Source organism: Lampris incognitus, chromosome 12 (genome assembly GCF_029633865.1).
Source record: "Lampris incognitus isolate fLamInc1 chromosome 12, fLamInc1.hap2, whole genome shotgun sequence".
Classification (NCBI taxonomy): domain Eukaryota; kingdom Metazoa; phylum Chordata; class Actinopteri; order Lampriformes; family Lampridae; genus Lampris; species Lampris incognitus.
The window spans coordinates 35,283,568-35,301,857 of NC_079222.1; the positions used below are offsets into that span (position 1 = coordinate 35,283,568).

The window sequence follows — 18,290 nt, forward strand, 5'->3', positions numbered from 1 at the left end:
ATTCCGTTGCCTACCAACACGCGGATCGCCGGTTCGAATTCCCGCGTTACCTCTGACATGGTCGGACGTCGCTACCGACATAATTGGCCGTGTCTGCGGGTTGGAACCCGGATGTGGGTATGTGTCCTGGTCGCTGGTCGCCTGTTCAGGGGGTAGGGGGAACTGGCTAAAGGGAGGGGGAACGTCCCCCTGGTGAAATTTCCCACTGTCAGGTGAAAAGAAGCGGCTGGCGACTCCACATGTATCAGAGGAGGCATGTGGTAGTCTGCAGCTCTCCCCGGATTGGCAGAGGGGGTGGAGTGGCGACCGGGAGGGCTCGGAGAGCGGGGTGATTGGCCAAGTACAATTGGGGAGGGATACACTCGACCATAGTTTAAAAAGTTTGTTTTATTCCACTCTTAACTCATTTACTAAACAACTCATTCAGTTACGTCCATGCGCATTCTTAGTGTGTCTTCTCCATCTAATCCTATCTAGTTCACCTAGATCTCTCAGATAAGTACTAACAGCTAGTGCCACCTAGTGGGCAGAACGTGTAACAACATCCAATCATCACCCTAATTTTCTTTCAACTTTATTTTAGATAAAAACTATTTGAAATATACGAATATAATGCCGGGAAACATCATCTGCCAATTCAGCCAACTTCTAAGGGTTAGTAGACACGTTTCAGCTGAAATGTGGTGGAGGGCACCACCTCATTAGCTGATCGACATCTCATTAGATGATCCTTCACACTGGGCTAGTGTCAAATCAAGAAAAACGGAAAAGAAACACTAGACAAAATTGATGTCCAATAGAATAAACATGGGAATTTAAGGGGCTCCTTCACACCTCATACGCTTCCGATGGCCTTACGGTCGCTCCATCCCACTTCTGACACCATTGTAACCGGTTATTTTCTTGCCCGGTGCGGGATTCGATATGGGTGTATGTACCGCACCACAAGGCGACATCACTAACCGCTCGGCTAAAGGGTCAGACCCGTTAGCTAGGGGCTAACGTGTCTTATTAGTAGTCTACAGTCGTCACCCTCTCCCGGAAGCGCGCCCTCGCGCTTTGTTCTTCCCGCGCTCCGAAGAGACTTCTGAGGATCTGCACACTTCCGGATCCCACCGCTGCCACCAATGTAGCGAATTCGGGGGACAACGCAACCACAGGAACTGCCGCGGGGGGGACGCGAACCCGTTTCGCCCGCACCGCAGGAGACATCGCTAACCGCTCGACTAAAGGGTTAGATCCGCCAGCCAGCGGCCAGCGTGTCTCCTTATCCATGCACGTTACATTATAATAAATACAGAAATGTAATTGTCACACACACACACACACACACACACACACACACACACACACACACACACACACACAAGAAAGGGAGCCTGCGAGGTCTTTTAAAGCAGTGTAAAATTATTTTTTTACTTTTTTCTGGTAACTTTGCAACTCCGTACATTTGAAAAACGCACGCGCACACCATGTTTGGTTACACAAGTTGTTCCCAGCAGCATATGCTGGTCTTGACACGTCACACACACACACACACACACATGTTAAAAATAGCACACCATTTGAAAAACACAAGAACATTTGTGAATATGCGGCTGCTTCTTGTAAAACTGTCCGCAGTGGGGGGTGGGGGGGGGATACAAACATGACTTTATACACAAATAAATACAGGATGGTAAAATACATTGTAGTAAACCGTTGCTCACGTTGCAGACGTGGAAAACAGATTTCCGTCTGCCTACAGAGTTAAACACGTTAGACATAAGAAGCTTTACCAAATACCAAACCGCATTGCTGAAAAGTAAATCATGAAGACCGACTAGAACGAACCGACGAGCGCGTGCACCGCTTTCAAATGTTGGCAAAAAAAAAAAACTGAAATAGCGCCCCCATCCGGACATTATCCGAAACATCCTACTGCTGTGAAATACAAACCACCTCTCAGGTAAGCTAATAAATGGGCCCTATCTAAAATCGGCGTTTGTAAAACTTGAAATATGTTTAAATGTACATTCTAGCACGATATATATATATAATTTTTAAAAATTTTCCCGCCATTTTTCTCCCAAATTGTATCCAGCCAATTCGTTGCTCCACCCCCCTCTGCCGATCCGGGGAGGGCTGCAGACTACCACATGTCGCCAGCCGATCCTTTTCACCTGACAGCGAGGAGTTTCGCTGGGGAGGATCACGCTATTCCCCCCTGAACAGGCGCCCCGACCGACCAGAGGAGGCGCTAGTGTAACGACCCAGGACGCATACCCACATCCGGCTTCCCACCCGCAGACACGGCCAATTGTGTCTGGAGGGAGGCCCGACCAAGCCGGAGGTAAGATTGGGGAATCGAACCGCCGATCCCCGTGTCGGTAGGCAACGGAATAGACCGCCACGCCACCCCGGACGCCCCTTATAGCCCAATATTAGCGAAAATGTGACGAAATAGTCCTGAGTGTGCAGGGAAACACTGTTGCACAATGGCTTCCTGTACAAGCTGTTTGCCGTGTTGCAGCCGGTTGTCGGTCTGCCGTGTTGAACCGTTGCTGGTATGAGAAGCATCGCTCCCAGTTGGCCAGGCAGCACCCTCTTCTTATGTCTCCTCAAGTAGTTTGCGGAGGTTCATTTGAATCTACGTTGGACAAAATGAAAATGACGTGGTTTTAAAATGACGTCATAGAGGCACGAGCCGAGCAAAGCCTCTTAGCAGTTAAAAGTTAAAACTCAAACGCTGCACTACTAATAAACCGTACTAGTGTGACAGTAATGTCGCCAACACAACTGTTAAATCGGTGGAATTCCCCTTTTCCCTTAGGGAGGGAGAGAAAACGTGGGCCCTCTAGTGGTTAGGTTTCTGAATTGCAACTCATTTGCCCCATTGACCATCGTTTAAAAAAATGATCACAAATCTATACTAGCAAAGTTATTTAAATCAAAAACTTCTTTGAAAATATACAACAGTGAAGTACGAAATTAGAAAAAGAAAATACAAATCACTTTCAGTTTTAGTAACACTTAACAACTTAACATTTTATCTTTCAAATGGACAACAGATACAGCTGTGTTGTGTCGCTGGGCAACGCGCTGTGCTGCGTACCGGACGCCCTGCAACCTTTCTGAGAAAGATGGGTGCACCTTTTAAGGTTTTCCCCAAGCCGACATTGCGTTACAAACAGGCCCTCCGGGATTTCGTGGTGTCGCGATCGCAGCAATTAACGCAACTTCGTCCAATCCCCGCGAATTCTGCGCGACCTTGCGATTTTGTCCAATCACCGCAACGTTTCCGCAAATCTAACCAATCAGTGTAGTTTCACCAATCATAGCAGTCCCCCGCGCAAACCATTGAGCCATACGTCACCAAACTCACTTCCTTGTGTCTGGTTGTGACGACGCAGACATGTGCGCCACAGACGTCTCACGTTTACCAACTAAATGTACTGCCAAAGACCGTGCAAGGCAGTTCCCTGATGTTCTGCACGAAAGCGGGGTTAAACTGGTGTAACCGGTTATTTTCTTGCCCTGTGCGGGATTCGAGACGAGGTGTGTGTACTGCACCACGAGGCGACATCACTAACCGCTCGGCTAAAGGGTCAGACCCGTTAGCTAGGGGCTAACGTGTCTTATTAGTAGTTTACTGTCGTCACCCTCCCCGGAAGCGCGCCCTCGCGCTTTGTTATTCCCGCGCTCTGTAGAGACTTCTGAGGATCTGCACACTTCCGGATCCCCCCGCTTCCACCAATGTAACCGGTTATTTTCTTGCCCGGTGCGGGATTCGATACGGAGTGTACTGCACCACAAGGTGACGTCACTAACCGCTCGGCTAAAGGGTCAGACCCGTTAGCTAGGGGCTAACGTGTCTTATTAGTAGTTTACACTGGTTTGCGCCACATGCAACGTTGTGGTGGAACACAAACATAAATCGTCGATTGGCAAACACCTTTCTACCGCAGGACACACCCGGACAATGGCTGAAACGCCTCGACAGCAGACATGACAAATCACCACGACAGGCTGTCGCACCCGGATCTGTTGCAAGCGCGGAAAGAATCAAGGCGAGTTAGAGTCTGGTGCATGGTTAGTGGTGACCGGTGTTTGCCTGTTTGCATGACAAACTGTGTGTGTGTGTGTGTGTGTGTGTGTGGTAACACTGGGCTGGTCTAGGTGGAGAGAGCTCGCAGCATGTGGCTAGCTAGCGAGAGCCAAGTCAGGTGGTTTTGGTAAGGTTACTTGTAACACTCGGGACAGTGCGGTTTTATTCTCACTGGAAAAAGTTCCCTTCGATTGTTAATGAATGTTACCCAAAAATCGCAACTATTTTTTGCAATTTTCACTTGATCCCGCAGTTTTATTTTAACCCCCCCCCCAAAAAAAACCCCGGCTAAAAACATCTCAACATGCATTACATTTTTTTTTCAGAAAAGCTTCCTCGAAATCAGGCATTTTAGGCTACAATAAGCCCGCGAAATCCCGGAGGGACTGGACAATACTGGATAACAGTAAATCAAGGGGAAACAACCACCAGAGGGCGACTCTATCACTTTCCTTGTCTATGGTTGCTAATGTATACATGGTGCAATCACAATATTGCAGAGGGTCCCTGTGCTTGTGAGGAGACGACACAAGTGGACAAACCTTTTCCAGCTTGAGGAGGTTAGTAGATAGTTCTCCGCATATCTCAGCATTGATGTCAGCCTGGGATCTGTAATTCCCAGCGTTTCTGCAACAAGATTTGCAGTGATTTCACAGCACGCACACTGTAGGTGTTTGTTTAGGCTTTTTAAAGCGATGTAGTAAATAAATGATAGTAAATAATAAAGCTAAATGGCAATAGCTATACAGGAATTATGAGTCTACCTGGATTTTATTCCAGAGAATCAGAATCAAGTTTAAAGTTTACTCATTGCAGAAGTGAGATGAACTCTTCCATTATAGAAAATACCAATAGTAACACAAAAACAATGACTAATGAGATGATAAGTAAAAGAATAACTGTAAATGCACTACAACAAATTGATCACTAACTCTAAAATCTGATTTGGTTTTCAATGCTTTTATTTGTACTCACTTTGTCAAGATTTTAAACGACCTGTCTGATCTTTACATACTTGTATACAACTTGTATTTTCCAATGTTCAAAAAATTGATGGTATTATTTTAGTAATATGTATTTCTATTTTCTGAAGATGATGTAATACGTGTTTATTTCTGTTCATGCACCGGTAACAGGCCATACGCTGGGTTTGCTAGCACAGCATTAGCATTAGCGCTTACTTGGTGCAGGTGTACTCTCCCATAGACACCAAGGAGTTCAAACGCTGTTCAAGAGCCACAATCTTGAAAGCCATGTAACATGAAGACAAGACGAGAACACTTACTCTGTGGAGACACATAAGCAGACACATGGCAGATATAAATGTTCTGCAGTCCACAACAAAAGTCTGTCCCAACATGCCTAAATGAAGGAACATCATCTTCCTGTTCCAACATGCCTCAATGAAGGAACATCATCTTCCTGTTCCAACATGCCTAAATGAAGGAACATCATCTTCCTGTTCCAACATGCCTAAATGAAGGAACATCATCTTCCTGTTCCAACATGCCTAAATGAAGGAACATCATCTTGCTGTTCCAACATGCCTAAATGAAGGAACATAATCTTCCGGGTCAAATTCTTGAACTGGTTTGTCAGATAGTTCAGCTGTCTCGGATGGCACTTAATGAAACGCTACTCACAAAAACAGATAGAGTAGAAGAATGGTGTGTAACGACAGAGGTTGTAGGGGTTTCTCTTTGTTTACTACCCCCTTGTTTGTCTTGGGTGGCCCTGCAAGTGAACAAAAGATGGATTTTTACATCAGCAGAAAGATCCATTGCATAAATATACATAGTTAGGGAAACTTTGTAAAGCTATCTCTTGTAGTTTTTAAGAACATAAATATAAAGAAAAGTATAGGTGAAAACATACAAAAACATAAGCATACAATTACTTTTTTTTTAATGACTTGTAATTTGAAACATGCGACGTGTACTTCTGATGCTAAAGAGTCAGTCATTGTGTTACCATTCTGAAGGGTGACTCCATGCTTTGGGCCTGGGGTCTTCAGGTGAATGTCTGCGTGGACTGACATCTGTCCACTCTTTACAGCACTTAGGAATGTGTCTGGGAGGCTGGGGAAGTCTAGTAAAACAAGCACAAGTTGTCACTATCGCTTCAATCTTAAGTAAAAATGACAGCAAGATTGGTGTTTTTCACAATTTTCAAGTAAAACTGCATTAGGTCATCAAATCACAAAGGTAGCAGTACAATAGGACTGAAATAAGCAATCATTTAAGTGTGGAGGTAGGCTACGGTTAGGAAGTTGGCAGCAGACTGAGAACATAGGAGTGGTTAACTGCCAGTTGGTACAGTAACCAGCAGTTGGGTAATGAACAGTTGACCTATTTCTGTGTCTACTGAACTGAAAACTAGGGCCAGAGTTATGACAAAGGCTGTACAGGTACAGAGAACCAAGAGATCCCTGAAGGACTTGGTGTTTCATATTGTTTCAGTGAATTATGGGATCGATAGCCAAACAGGAGTAAGACTTTGAGATGCTTTACTAGGGCTTTGCCAGGGCAGGCAGAGGATTGGGTTCTCCTGTAGTATTTACTGCAGCTTGCTACACCACACCTGTAGCCAGGACCACAGGCTGCCTGCCAGGTTTGCTGGATGGCATCTGATGAAGACGTGGAGGGATAACTGGCCGAGGAGGTGTGCTCTAGATCAAAATGTGCCATCATTCAGAATGCAATCTTGGACAGGGTAGGCCTCTCGCCAGGGGCCACTGCATCACTTCCTGGCATTCTAGTACAAGGACACCAGCTGACCCTTCACTTTAGTGCAGCAACTCCAGGATGCTGCGGGGCATTGGCCACAAAGCAGAGGAGGTGGTCTAGCAGGAAACACTGGAGCAAATAATGCTGTACCTGCCAACCACCACTGCCCACTAGGTGAGTTGCTAGCCAACTACAACACTGCTGTTTCTGTAACAGAAGACCATCCAGGCTCTCCAGCCTGGCTCCTCAGTGGAAAAAGACTGCATCCTCAAGAGCTCACACCAGCCCAAAAGACAGCGGAGAGGACTGCCAGCCTCATTGTGTTCACAATGGCCCCCTGTTTCTCCCATGGATAGCATTTTTTTTTTGCCATCCAGGGTTACTTTTAGGTCTTTTGGAATAAGTCTCAAGTCTAGTGGCAGGTCTCAAGTTAAGTCTCGAGTCTCCATCATTGATAGAATCAATACAATCATCTGTAATGTATACGCATTGCACCCAGGCCTCCAACTCTGTAAAAACCCCAATCGATCATACATTTTTAGATACAATAGTGCTTGGTAGAATGATAATGTGATATGAGGGCTCCAAAGGCAAAGAGCAGTTTATTGTTGTACTAAATGTAGGTCTCAAGCTCACCCATAGGCAATACGCTAAGATGATTCTCATTCAAACCTTCTTGTTCTTGCTAAAAAACAGCAGTTCCAATTTTCATTATTAAAAATAACAAAAACTAAAAATTGTTAAAAATTAATTCCCCTCTTCAAGATTGGGTGGCTGTTATTAGTCAGTTTTGTTTTACGATTGGACCGTTGTATCTCAATATATTCAGCCATGTTGAAAGTACATCCATCACCTTTTCACATTGATTTAAATAAGTCGATTAAATGTGGATAAATATCAGTCCATAGGAAATATCACTACATAATATGTAATTTAGCCAGCAGGCTGAACACATAACTAGTGAAGGCAGCGCACGACCTGGAATAAGCAGGATAAACTGGTCAATGGATGTTTTTAATGCAATGCTAGCAGCATAATGTTGTAAGCTAGAGGGAGCAAGCAAAGCCTAGTAGGGTGAATTATAATGACTAAATATTTAAAGTCTATTGTGCACTATTTAGATTGTTAATGACGTCATTCATGAGTTCCCTATACCGCTGTCAATTTGATAGTAGAGCAATTGGTCAGAGGTTATACTTTCAGGTGCAATATACAAATAAAGATGCATCAGTAATAATCTATATTTTACAAAAACAAAAAGAGCTCTATCATCAGCTAAAAGCATGAGCGCTCACATAAACAAGGAGCGTGTACTGGAATGAGTTGCACGTGCGGTCACATGCCAACCTTCCACAAAACATTTTAACATATAAAACTATAAAGCAAGTCGTTTTATTTCATTTGTTTTCTGAACTGAGCCATACGTGTTGTTGCATAGCTTTATGCCCTACAAAACATTGAAAAAGTAGACGAATCTGATTTTTAGAGCTCTGCACTCTCGTTTCTTTAGCTGGGGAAGCTGGTGACGTATTTTGTCCCAGAGTTTAACCAGCATTTCTATGGAAATAATTACCCCAGAGTTATTTATTGTGTGCTCAGTTTCTAATGAGAAAAACCCACCAGTTTTACGTTGGCTCATTATTTGGCATAGGGCACCCACCCTAATGATCCTTTACCCATGCACAAGGTATAAATGAGCACAAAAACAGACTAAAGTAGACAAAGTCCCATGGCACGCAAGTCTAAGTTAAGTCATGAGGTATGATTTTCACGAATCAAACCGAAGTCTCAAGTCAACAGCTCTGTTCCCACGTTCTAGTTTGATTGCCCATTTGGTTCTCCCTCTCCACCGGTCTCTCTCTCATGGAACCGACGGTAAAAAAGTACAGGAGACAGTACAGCGAGCTTCTTTTTATATATATATATACATTTATTTCTGATTTTTCCCTTTTTTCTCCCAATTCAGTGGCCAATCGATCCCTATTTTAATTCAAACACCCACCCTCGTACTGCATGCGTTCGCCAGCTGCATCTCTGGGGAGGCAGTCTCGAAGGAGATCCCCTCCCCACTTTCGTGACGAGGCGACTCCAGGCCGAACCACTGCTTTTTCCGACACACCCAGAGACGCATTCATGTGACAGCGTTGCCAATGATTGCTGCGTCATCGAGTCCGGCCATAGTCGGCTCTGACGAGACCGGGGCGCGAACCCCGGTCCCCAGTGGGCAACTGCATCGACACAAAGCCGACGCTTAGACCGCTGCACCACCGCGGACGTACAGCGAGCTTCTGAAGTGCCCAGGCAGGGGCGCTGTTGTCACAGGCGTCCTGGACGAGTCTGGAAGGACCGTCCACTGATGGAGGTATGTGGGACACAGGGTATGATTCGCTGTCATCCCAGTTTTCCCTCTAATCTGGAGGGGTCACACTGCATATTGGTGAGGATACAAGGGGGCACATGCCACAGTGAAATCCTGAGTGTCCATTTAGCTCTGAGCATGTCAGAGTTAAATGAACACTCAGGATTGAATTCAGGGTTCAAACAGACCACAATCCTTAAAAAACTGGTTCACTGTGGGGCACTGGTTGAAGCATCATGAATACCAATAAGGTGTGTTGATGGGGATATTTGTGACCACCCAATGGTTTCAGTGGACATTAGAAACAGGGTAAAAAGCGAGGCGTAAAGGTTATGGTGGACCTGATGGACCTTCTGTTATTGGATATAAATTGCTGCAATGTGTGGGGGTGCATTCAGGACTGTAAGGGAAATGCAAGATATGTGAAATGCTTAGTGGTGGCCAGGAGTCATGCTATGCTACCATTGTAAAAAACAGTGAGGGGAACCCCCGTCTGAGACTCCCATCATGAACCTGATCCTGAGTACTACAATGCTGCCATGTTGTCCCACACACAGAGGAGTTAGTATAATGATAATAAATAAAAACACACCGGCCATTTTCTCATAGTCAGGAGTCTGAGATCCAGAACTACTGCTCTCCAGTGTGTCCTGCCGTCTTTGGGGCACATCACCATCCAAGTCAGAGAAATCTCCGCAGAAGTCCTTTTTAAAGCAAGTCCAGAAAAATATTCTGTGAATACTACTCATACAGAAGAGAGAGTGGTGCAATGCATACTTTGAACATTTCCAGATAGACTTTCAATGAAAAAAAATAGAGTATATAAGTAGTACAATACAGGATTGCATTTGAGCAGCATCTGGGCCTTGCTTACTGACCAGAGGAAGGGATGATGAGCAGTCTACTCTCAGGGTATTCTCACGTGAGAAGGTTATGGGGCTGCCAATATTGTCCATCTGGAATCACATTGTTCAGGGGTTAGTGCATAGTAGCTAACTAGGCCCGTTTGAACAAAATATAAAATGTTGATCTGTATTATGTGAGAAATTACTTGATTTGTGGATTTTGAAATGGGACTTTTTAAGATGAAGTGAGGGATTTTTAGTTAATTTGTTTGGCCTATCAGGCAAACTTGCATATTTCAATCACAACAAAGATTTTGGAGCATGTCTTCACAGCAAATACCTAAAATCATGAACATGTAATTCAACCATCTAGAACTTGATTAGCCGTTGATTTAGAAGCTCATCCACTTCTACACATAAGAGGCAGCAATTTTCACATACACTATGCAATGAAAACACCTGTACCTTATCTCCCTCTTAATTTTCCGTAATTCCCACACATGAACCCCTAAAGCTGGGCTAGGAAACTCAGAAAAAGTGAACAATTTTGACACAACACCCCCCCCCCAAATTCCTAACCCCCTCCCAGCCAATCTGCTTCCTCCTTCCCTTCAAACCAGGCTCCCTTGCATAACAGTTTGCCTACTGCAACTTACAAAACTAATATTTTCATTAATTACATGCGTGTAAAAGTTTATTTTTTCAGCAAATCCCAGAAGGACTCCAACACTGATGTTGTGAAACACTATTTTATTTAGAGATGAAGTATTTATAAGTACCACTGTGTCCAAAGCAGCAATACAGTGTGTGATGCTGCCATGGTGAATAAAATGTACTCATCATGATCAACAATCACTTGTTTTATTATAGTATGTTATTATAATCAGTTATTAAGCTATAAATGTGAATATATTTTTCAGTTTTTATTTATACTTTATTTATTTTTACTCTTACTTATTTGATCTTACTCTTATGTTTGCCTTGTCTGGTTTTACCTTCTTTTTTTGTGACGCACTTTGTAATATTGCTTTAGAAAACTGTTACATAAATAAAATAATAATAGTAATTATTATTATTATTACTCCTGCTGCTGAAAATAAAAATGATAATGCAGTTTGAATGAGAAGTCAGATTGCATTCATTTAGTTTACTTTGACTCCATGCTGTGCAAGCCAACCTACGCCCCTGACCAGAACCCTCTGGTAGAGCACAGTAGCTCACATCTTACATTCACTCTGAAATAATGTGAAAATGGTGCAGTTATCAGGTGAAAATCTGTAGATTTCTAGGCTGGACAAAGCCCCCATTGTTTCAACATCCTAACAACGCCTCTGCTGCAGGACACGTGCAATAACGCCTCCACAAAAGGTCAAACGGCTCGAACGAGTATTTTCTAATAACCCATGAACAATAAAGAGCCCACTCTCTGTTCATGTCAGGGGCCCATTTTTCTCCTTTACATCCAACATACAAACAGGTCATAGAGAGCATGCTAATGCCTGACCGTACAGGATTCATCTCACTTGCCAGTCTTTTCTAACTTAGGAGGACTCTTCTGCACTAGTTTCCTTCACATGTTCAGATAAACTCGTAAAGATTTGATCGATACCAATGGCAAAATATATTTTGATAGTGCAGAGGGGACTTGCTTCCATTAGCATCAGAATCAATATTATTGGGGGGGGGGGGGGGGGGTTATACACTGTCCATGGAGAATCAGTAGTCGCCGATAACAAGCAGGCAACTCAACCCAGTATGACGTTGGAAAAGATGTCAGTGGCGTTTCACTCCAATTTATTATCTAATCTTTTCTTTTTGGTTTTGTTTTGTTATTGTTCATTATTTGCCAACGCTATTGGCCATTTGGCTCCACAGCAACAGAGGTAGCATCCCATAGTTAGCTCATAACAATAATAATAATAATAAAGCATTATCCATACATTGTTCCTTTATGCAGATTGACTCCTTTTATATGTGTATTCTTTCTATCGTTCTCTTTGTCATCATTACTACTATTATTGATGTTATTATTGTTGTTGTTGTTGTTGCTGTTGTTGCTGTTGTATTTCTACCTTCATGTTGATCCTAATTTCAAATCAAAACAATGCCCTGTCCGGATCTGCGCCCGAAGGGGAAACACCGAGAGCGGTCTGACAGGACGCGGAAGCGGGGCAGCCTAAGCTAACTGCTAGTCCATGCAGACCGGCAGTTCCCACAGTCATCCTGGCTGGCGTTCCTTCTCCTGGACAGTGATTTTTTTTTTTTGCTTACTTCGGATGTATGTGTTCTTAGTTTGGATATATGTGTTTAGTTTGGATATATGTGTTCTTAGTTTGGATATATGTGTTCTTAGTTTGGATATATGTGTTCTTAGTTTGGATATATGTGTTCTTAGTTTGGATATATGTGTTTAGTTTGGATGTGTGTGTTCTTAGTTTGGATGTGTGTGTTCTTAGTTTGGATGTGTGTGTTCTTAGTTTGGAAATATGTGTTCTTAGTTTGGATGTGTGTGTTCTTAGTTTGGATATATGTGTTCTTAGTTTGGATGTGTGTGTTCTTAGTTTGGATGTGTGTGTTCTTAGTTTGGAAATATGTGTTCTTAGTTTGGATGTGTGTGTTCTTAGTTTGGATATATGTGTTCTTAGTTTGGATGTGTGTGTTCTTAGTTTGGATATATGTGTTCTTAGTTTGGATATATGTGTTCTTAGTTTGGATATATGTGTTCTTAGTTTAGATATATGTGTTTAGTTTGGATGTGTGTGTTCTTAGTTTGGATGTGTGTGTTCTTAGTTTGGATGTGTGTGTTCTTAGTTTGGAAATATGTGTTCTTAGTTTGGATGTGTGTGTTCTTAGTTTGGATATATGTGTTCTTAGTTTGGATGTGTGTGTTCTTAGTTTGGATGTGTGTGTTCTTAGTTTGGAAATATGTGTTCTTAGTTTGGATGTGTGTGTTCTTAGTTTGGATATATGTGTTCTTAGTTTGGATGTGTGTGTTCTTAGTTTGGATATATGTGTTCTTAGTTTGGATATATGTGTTCTTAGTTTGGATATATGTGTTCTTAGTTTGGATATATGTGTTCTTAGTTTGGATATATGTGTTCTTAGTTTGGATATATGTGTTCTTAGTTTGGATATATGTGTTCTTAGTTTGGATATATGTGTTCTTAGTTTGGATATATGTGTTTAGTTTGGATCTATTCTTAGTTTGGATATATGTGTTTAGTGTGGATGTGTTCTTAGTTTGGATATATGTGTTTAGTGTGGATGTGTTCTTAGTTTGGATATATGTGTTTAGTGTGGATGTGTTCTTAGTTTGGATATATGTGTTTAGTGTGGATGTGTTCTTAGTTTGGATATATGTGTTTAGTGTGGATGTGTTCTTAGTTTGGATATATATGTTTAGTTTGGATGTGTTCTTAGTTTGGATATATGTGTTTAGTGTGGATGTCTTCTTAGTTTGGATATATATGTTTAGTGTGGATGTGTTCTTAGTTTGGATATATGTGTTTAGTTTGGATGTGTTCTTAGTTTGGATATATGTGTTTAGTGTGGATGTGTTCTTAGTTTGGATATATGTGTTTAGTGTGGATGTGTTCTTAGTTTGGATATATGTGTTTAGTTTGGATGTGTTCTTAGTTTGGACATATGTGTTTAGTGTGGATGTCTTCTTAGTTTGGATATATGTGTTTAGTTTGGATGTGTTCTTAGTTTGGATATATGTGTTTAGTGTGGATGTGTTCTTAGTTTGGATATATGTGTTTAGTGTGGATGTGTTCTTAGTTTGGATATATGTGTTTAGTTTGGATGTGTTCTTAGTTTGGACATATGTGTTTAGTGTGGATGTCTTCTTAGTTTGGATATATATGTTTAGTTTGGATGTGTTCTTAGTTTGGACATATATGTTTAGTGTGGATGTCTTCTTAGTTTGGATATATATGTTTAGTGTGGATGTGTTCTTAGTTTGGATATTTGTGTTTAGTTTGGATGTGTTCTTAGTCAGATATATGTGTTCTTAGTTTGGATATATGTGTTCTTAGTTTGGATATATGCTTTCTTGTAGTTGTTGGATGTGTGTTTTTCTCTTTGTGTTGCACTGCTGTGGGCTGGGGGGAAACGATATTTAATTTCACGTCATATACGCAAGTACATGAAGTGGAAAGAAAAACAAATAACGTGTTCCTGATTCCTGACATGGGTTTGAAAGCTTTAGAGAGTAAGCATAAAACCATAATTAACTGCATGTTATTAAGGATTAGAAAAAAAAATTAAATTACATGATGACCACAGAGTCCCAACATGTGAAGTATAACTGGATAAACAACTTGCAGTTGTGGGAGAAAAGAGATGGTAGCAGAAAAGACTTACATCCAGGTGAACACAGATGGATTTCAGAAGTTTGAAGGTGGTGTCTCGGGAAAGGAAGGACACAAATACATGCTGCAAAAGATTTAAAGAGGCTTTCTTAGTCTTGGTGAGGGCGCACACACAACCGAGAGCACGAATCAGTACAGAGGTGTGTTAGAGTCATCAGTTGTTAGGACTGTACGGGTTCTTACCCTCTCACTTGTAGTTGCAACCACAAGGGCGTTCGGCACTAAAATTGCAGTTTTGGTCTTCTTGATAAGTGTCACAGAGAGCACTGGGATGGAGATCTGGCCAAAGGTAAATTACAAACAGACCTGGATAGTTCTGCAGGACTTAAAATAATCCACAACTCCAAACACTCAAGATGTGTACCCCCCCCCTTTGTACCCGTCAGATCACCCCAGTCTTACAAGCTGCTCCACCCCCCATCTGCCGATCCGGGGAGGGCTGCAGACCACCTCACGCCTCCTCCCATACATGTGGAGTCACCAGCCACTTCTTCTCACCTGACAGTGAGGAGTTTCACCAGGGGGACTTAGTGTGTGAGAGGATCACGCTATTCCCCCTCAGTTACCCCTCCCCCCCTTGAGCAGGCGCCCCGACTGACCAGAGGAGGCGCTAGTGCGGCGACCAGGACACATACCCACATCCGGCTTCCCACCCGCAGACACGGCCAATCGCGTCTGTGGGGACGCCCAACCAAGCCGGAGGTAGGCCACGGAACAGCCCGCCACGCCACCCCGGGCGCCTGAAAACGTGTAAAAGTCGTACCTTGGTGTCTCTGCCGAAGACCTTGGAGTGGAAACAAATCCAGTTGTCCGACACAAACAGTTTGCCTTGATACAACATGTCTTTCTGCAGAGCACACGTGTAACCTGCGGGCACAAGCCAGCACCTCCTCGTGAGAACAGGCGCGCCGGATCATTTCCACACCATTTCCAACCACAGCGTGACACTTACTTTGTCTCAGCAGCTCGTCTTTGCTTATTTCCTTGAACAACTTGTGATACTGAGCATTCGTCTTTGACTTCTGAAGCAGAGGGGAATATAACATATACGTATATATATATATATATGAATTTTTTTTTTGGAAATAAAACGGTTCGTAGTCGTGTTTGCACGTGTCCTCGACGCCGCGGCTGCGTACCTGGCTGACCTGGCACGTCTTCCGGTCCAACTTCCTCTCGCTGTCGCTCCCGTTCAGCAGCGGCGAGCGCTGCTCTACAGGCTTAAACCTGCAAAAGGGGTGGATATCTATCATTCAGTGGTGCCCCCCCCAGACATTTTCCCATAGGGGGGGGGGGGCAAATGGGGCCACTGAAAATCTTGGGGGTGGCACACCAACACCAAAAGCCATGACTGAATTTCTGGAATAGTATGATGCTGTCGTATTATACTGTATAGTTGAAAACTGTCAATATGAGAGTTAAGAAAAATATACATTATTGATTTAAATGAACAGCACCTAATGTAAAATATCAGATAGAAGCTTATTATGATTAATCAGAAGCATATTCTGCGACTCGTGGCTGGGGGGGGGGGGGCAGGGATAGTATCAGGGTGGCCGTGGCCACCCCTGGCCACCCCTTGGGGGCGCCACTCTTATCATTATGCGTCCTGTGGAAAAGCGTCGGTTGAAGAGCTGTACATCTGAACTGTTAATACCGAAGCATTTTCTTTTAACTGTCAGCTTCCAAACGCAGAGGTTCAGCCCCTTCACGGCGGGCCGTGGCTGTTGCTACTGAATACAGTTTATGGGCTGGTTGCACAGCGAAATCCAATTTATGAACAACATTTGGGTTTGTTTATGAAAATGACCATTACATAATAATAAAGTTGGCCAGTAAGGAAACCAAACTGGTTAGAGCTGCAAGGGATCCTCCTGAGGTCCTCCTTAGATAGGAACAATTAGTGAGGATGCAAGGAGTGGGGGTGACGAAGGCGTATGAGTTTAAATACTTGGGGTCAACTGTCCAAAGTAACGGGGAGTGCAGAAGAGGGGTGAAGAAGAGGGTGCAGGCAGGGTGGAGTGGGTGGAGAAGAGTGTCAGGAGTGATTTGTGACAGAAGGGTACCAGCAAGAGTTAAAGGGGAGGTTTACAAGATGGTTGTGAGACCAGCTATGTTATATGGTTTGGAGACAGTGGCACTGATGAAGAGACAGGAGGAGGAGCTGGAGGTGGCAGAGATGAAGATGCTAAGATTTTCACTGTGAGTGATGAAGAAGGGCAGGATTAGGAGTGATTATATTAGAGGGACAGCTCAGGTTGGACGGGTTGGAGACAAAGCAAGAGAGGCAAGATTGAGATGGTTTGGACATGTGTGGAGGAGAGATGCTGGGTATGTTGGGAGAAGGATGCTGAATATGGAGCTGCCAGGGAAGAGGAGAAGAGGAGGTTTATGGATGTGGTGAGGGAGGACATGCAGGTGGCTGGTGTGACAGAGGAAGATGCAGAGGACAGGAAGAGATGGAAATGGATGATCCTCTTCGGCAACTCCTAACGGGAGCAGCCGAAGAAGAAAAAGAAGGAGGAGGAGGAGGAGGAGAAGACGTTAGACTATTGTTAGTTAGTGTTGTCCTATGTAATATAACTATAAAATGTGGCCTCCCTCATTAAAAAAAAAATGTCCTGAATTGCGCCACCTGGCATTGTATTGCACGACAGATTTAGCTTTAAGGATATCTCAATGAAAGAGTGCATTGTGATTTGTTGTACACAACACTTTATCTACCAAAAACCCAAAAAACCAAAAACGGGGTGCTGCGTATACCTCACCTCATGAGGGGGTGCTTCTTCATGCTCTCCGAGAGGCCTGGGGTCTCCGCGTCCAACGAGATCTCCAGGTCTCCAGGTGTTCTTGCACACCTCCGCGGTCTGTCCTCGCACCCATTCTCTGCCGGGTATCTGGACAGGGGACGTCACAAGACGTAGCTGTTACTACCGCGGTGCGAGACGGATCGGATCAGAAGGCGTGGCTGTTGTTACCACCGTGCACCGGTACGGTGCCTAACGTCCAGACCATCTGCTTTGCGGCTCGAACCGATGATTCGGCCACATCGCGCGCGACAATCTCGCGGCGGTCGTCACAACACGTTGACCCGAGTGTCCCGCGTCTCGCCGCGACTCGAAACTTTTGCACGAAACAGGGGGGGGGGGGCGGAGAACAGCCGCGACAAAGCGTGGATATAAACACAAATTACCTGCACAGTTTACGTTCTCGGCTTTTACTCGAGAGTTTCTTGCGGTGCCACGCGTCGCATATTGGACACATAGTAACGCTCAGCCGCGTGGCAAACTGCCCAGACGAGCGAGCTCTCAAAATGCGTTTTGCAACCTGTGTTTAGGTTTGTTGTTGTTGTTGTTGTTGCTGTTGTTGTTGTTGTTTTCATGCAAATTAACAACCGGATGTAGGTTTTCCGTGCTTCGCAAGCCCTGCGTAGGAAGACACGCGGCCTGCAATGATCTGAAGGATGTCGGGCCCTCGTCGTTCGCAGACTTACGTGGGCTGGATCCCTCGGGAGTCTCTCCCGGTCGGCTTGGCGGACTTGGCAACTTGCTCAGGCGTCGACAAGGGGGAGCGCGATCTGTCCGGCTGATCGGTCATCGGTACAAGTCTGTTGAAACGCTGTCTTATAACCCCTCCCTCGTCGATCTCCTGACACCCTTAAAGTACACGAGCCCGCCTCAGACTCCGGGAAAGTTGGGAAGACAGTTCCCAGAGGTGGAGCCGGGAAAAGGGGTGGGAAAATAATAAGGAGCGTCTTGCGTCTCGCACAAATGACACGGAGTCATAGAATTTACACGAAAAGGCCAACCGTAGGATGCTGGATTAAATCTCGCGATTATCCACCGCGTGTTCAATTAGAGCGTTTGATTGGACTAATAAAACCCAAACCAAACACCGCAC

The 18,290-nt window shown here is 44.0% G+C and overlaps 1 protein-coding gene across 1 annotated transcript; it reads right to left on the minus strand.

Moving 5' to 3' along the window:
• Window positions 1-1,407: 1,407 nt before the first annotated feature.
• LOC130121997 (GRAM domain-containing protein 2B-like) lies at window positions 1,408-18,067 on the minus strand. Its single transcript, XM_056291005.1, has 14 exons — window positions 17,884-18,067; window positions 17,159-17,287; window positions 15,530-15,617; window positions 15,343-15,412; window positions 15,154-15,257; window positions 14,574-14,669; window positions 14,383-14,454; window positions 10,051-10,128; window positions 9,765-9,876; window positions 6,059-6,175; window positions 5,731-5,821; window positions 5,269-5,373; window positions 4,630-4,714; window positions 1,408-2,629 (listed from the first exon to the last, which is right to left on the minus strand). The coding sequence occupies exons 1-14, from the start codon at window positions 17,985-17,987 to the stop codon at window positions 2,591-2,593; spliced, it is 1,290 nt and encodes a 429-aa protein (XP_056146980.1). The 5' UTR covers window positions 17,988-18,067; the 3' UTR covers window positions 1,408-2,590.
• Between the last annotated feature and the right edge of the window lie 223 nt (window positions 18,068-18,290).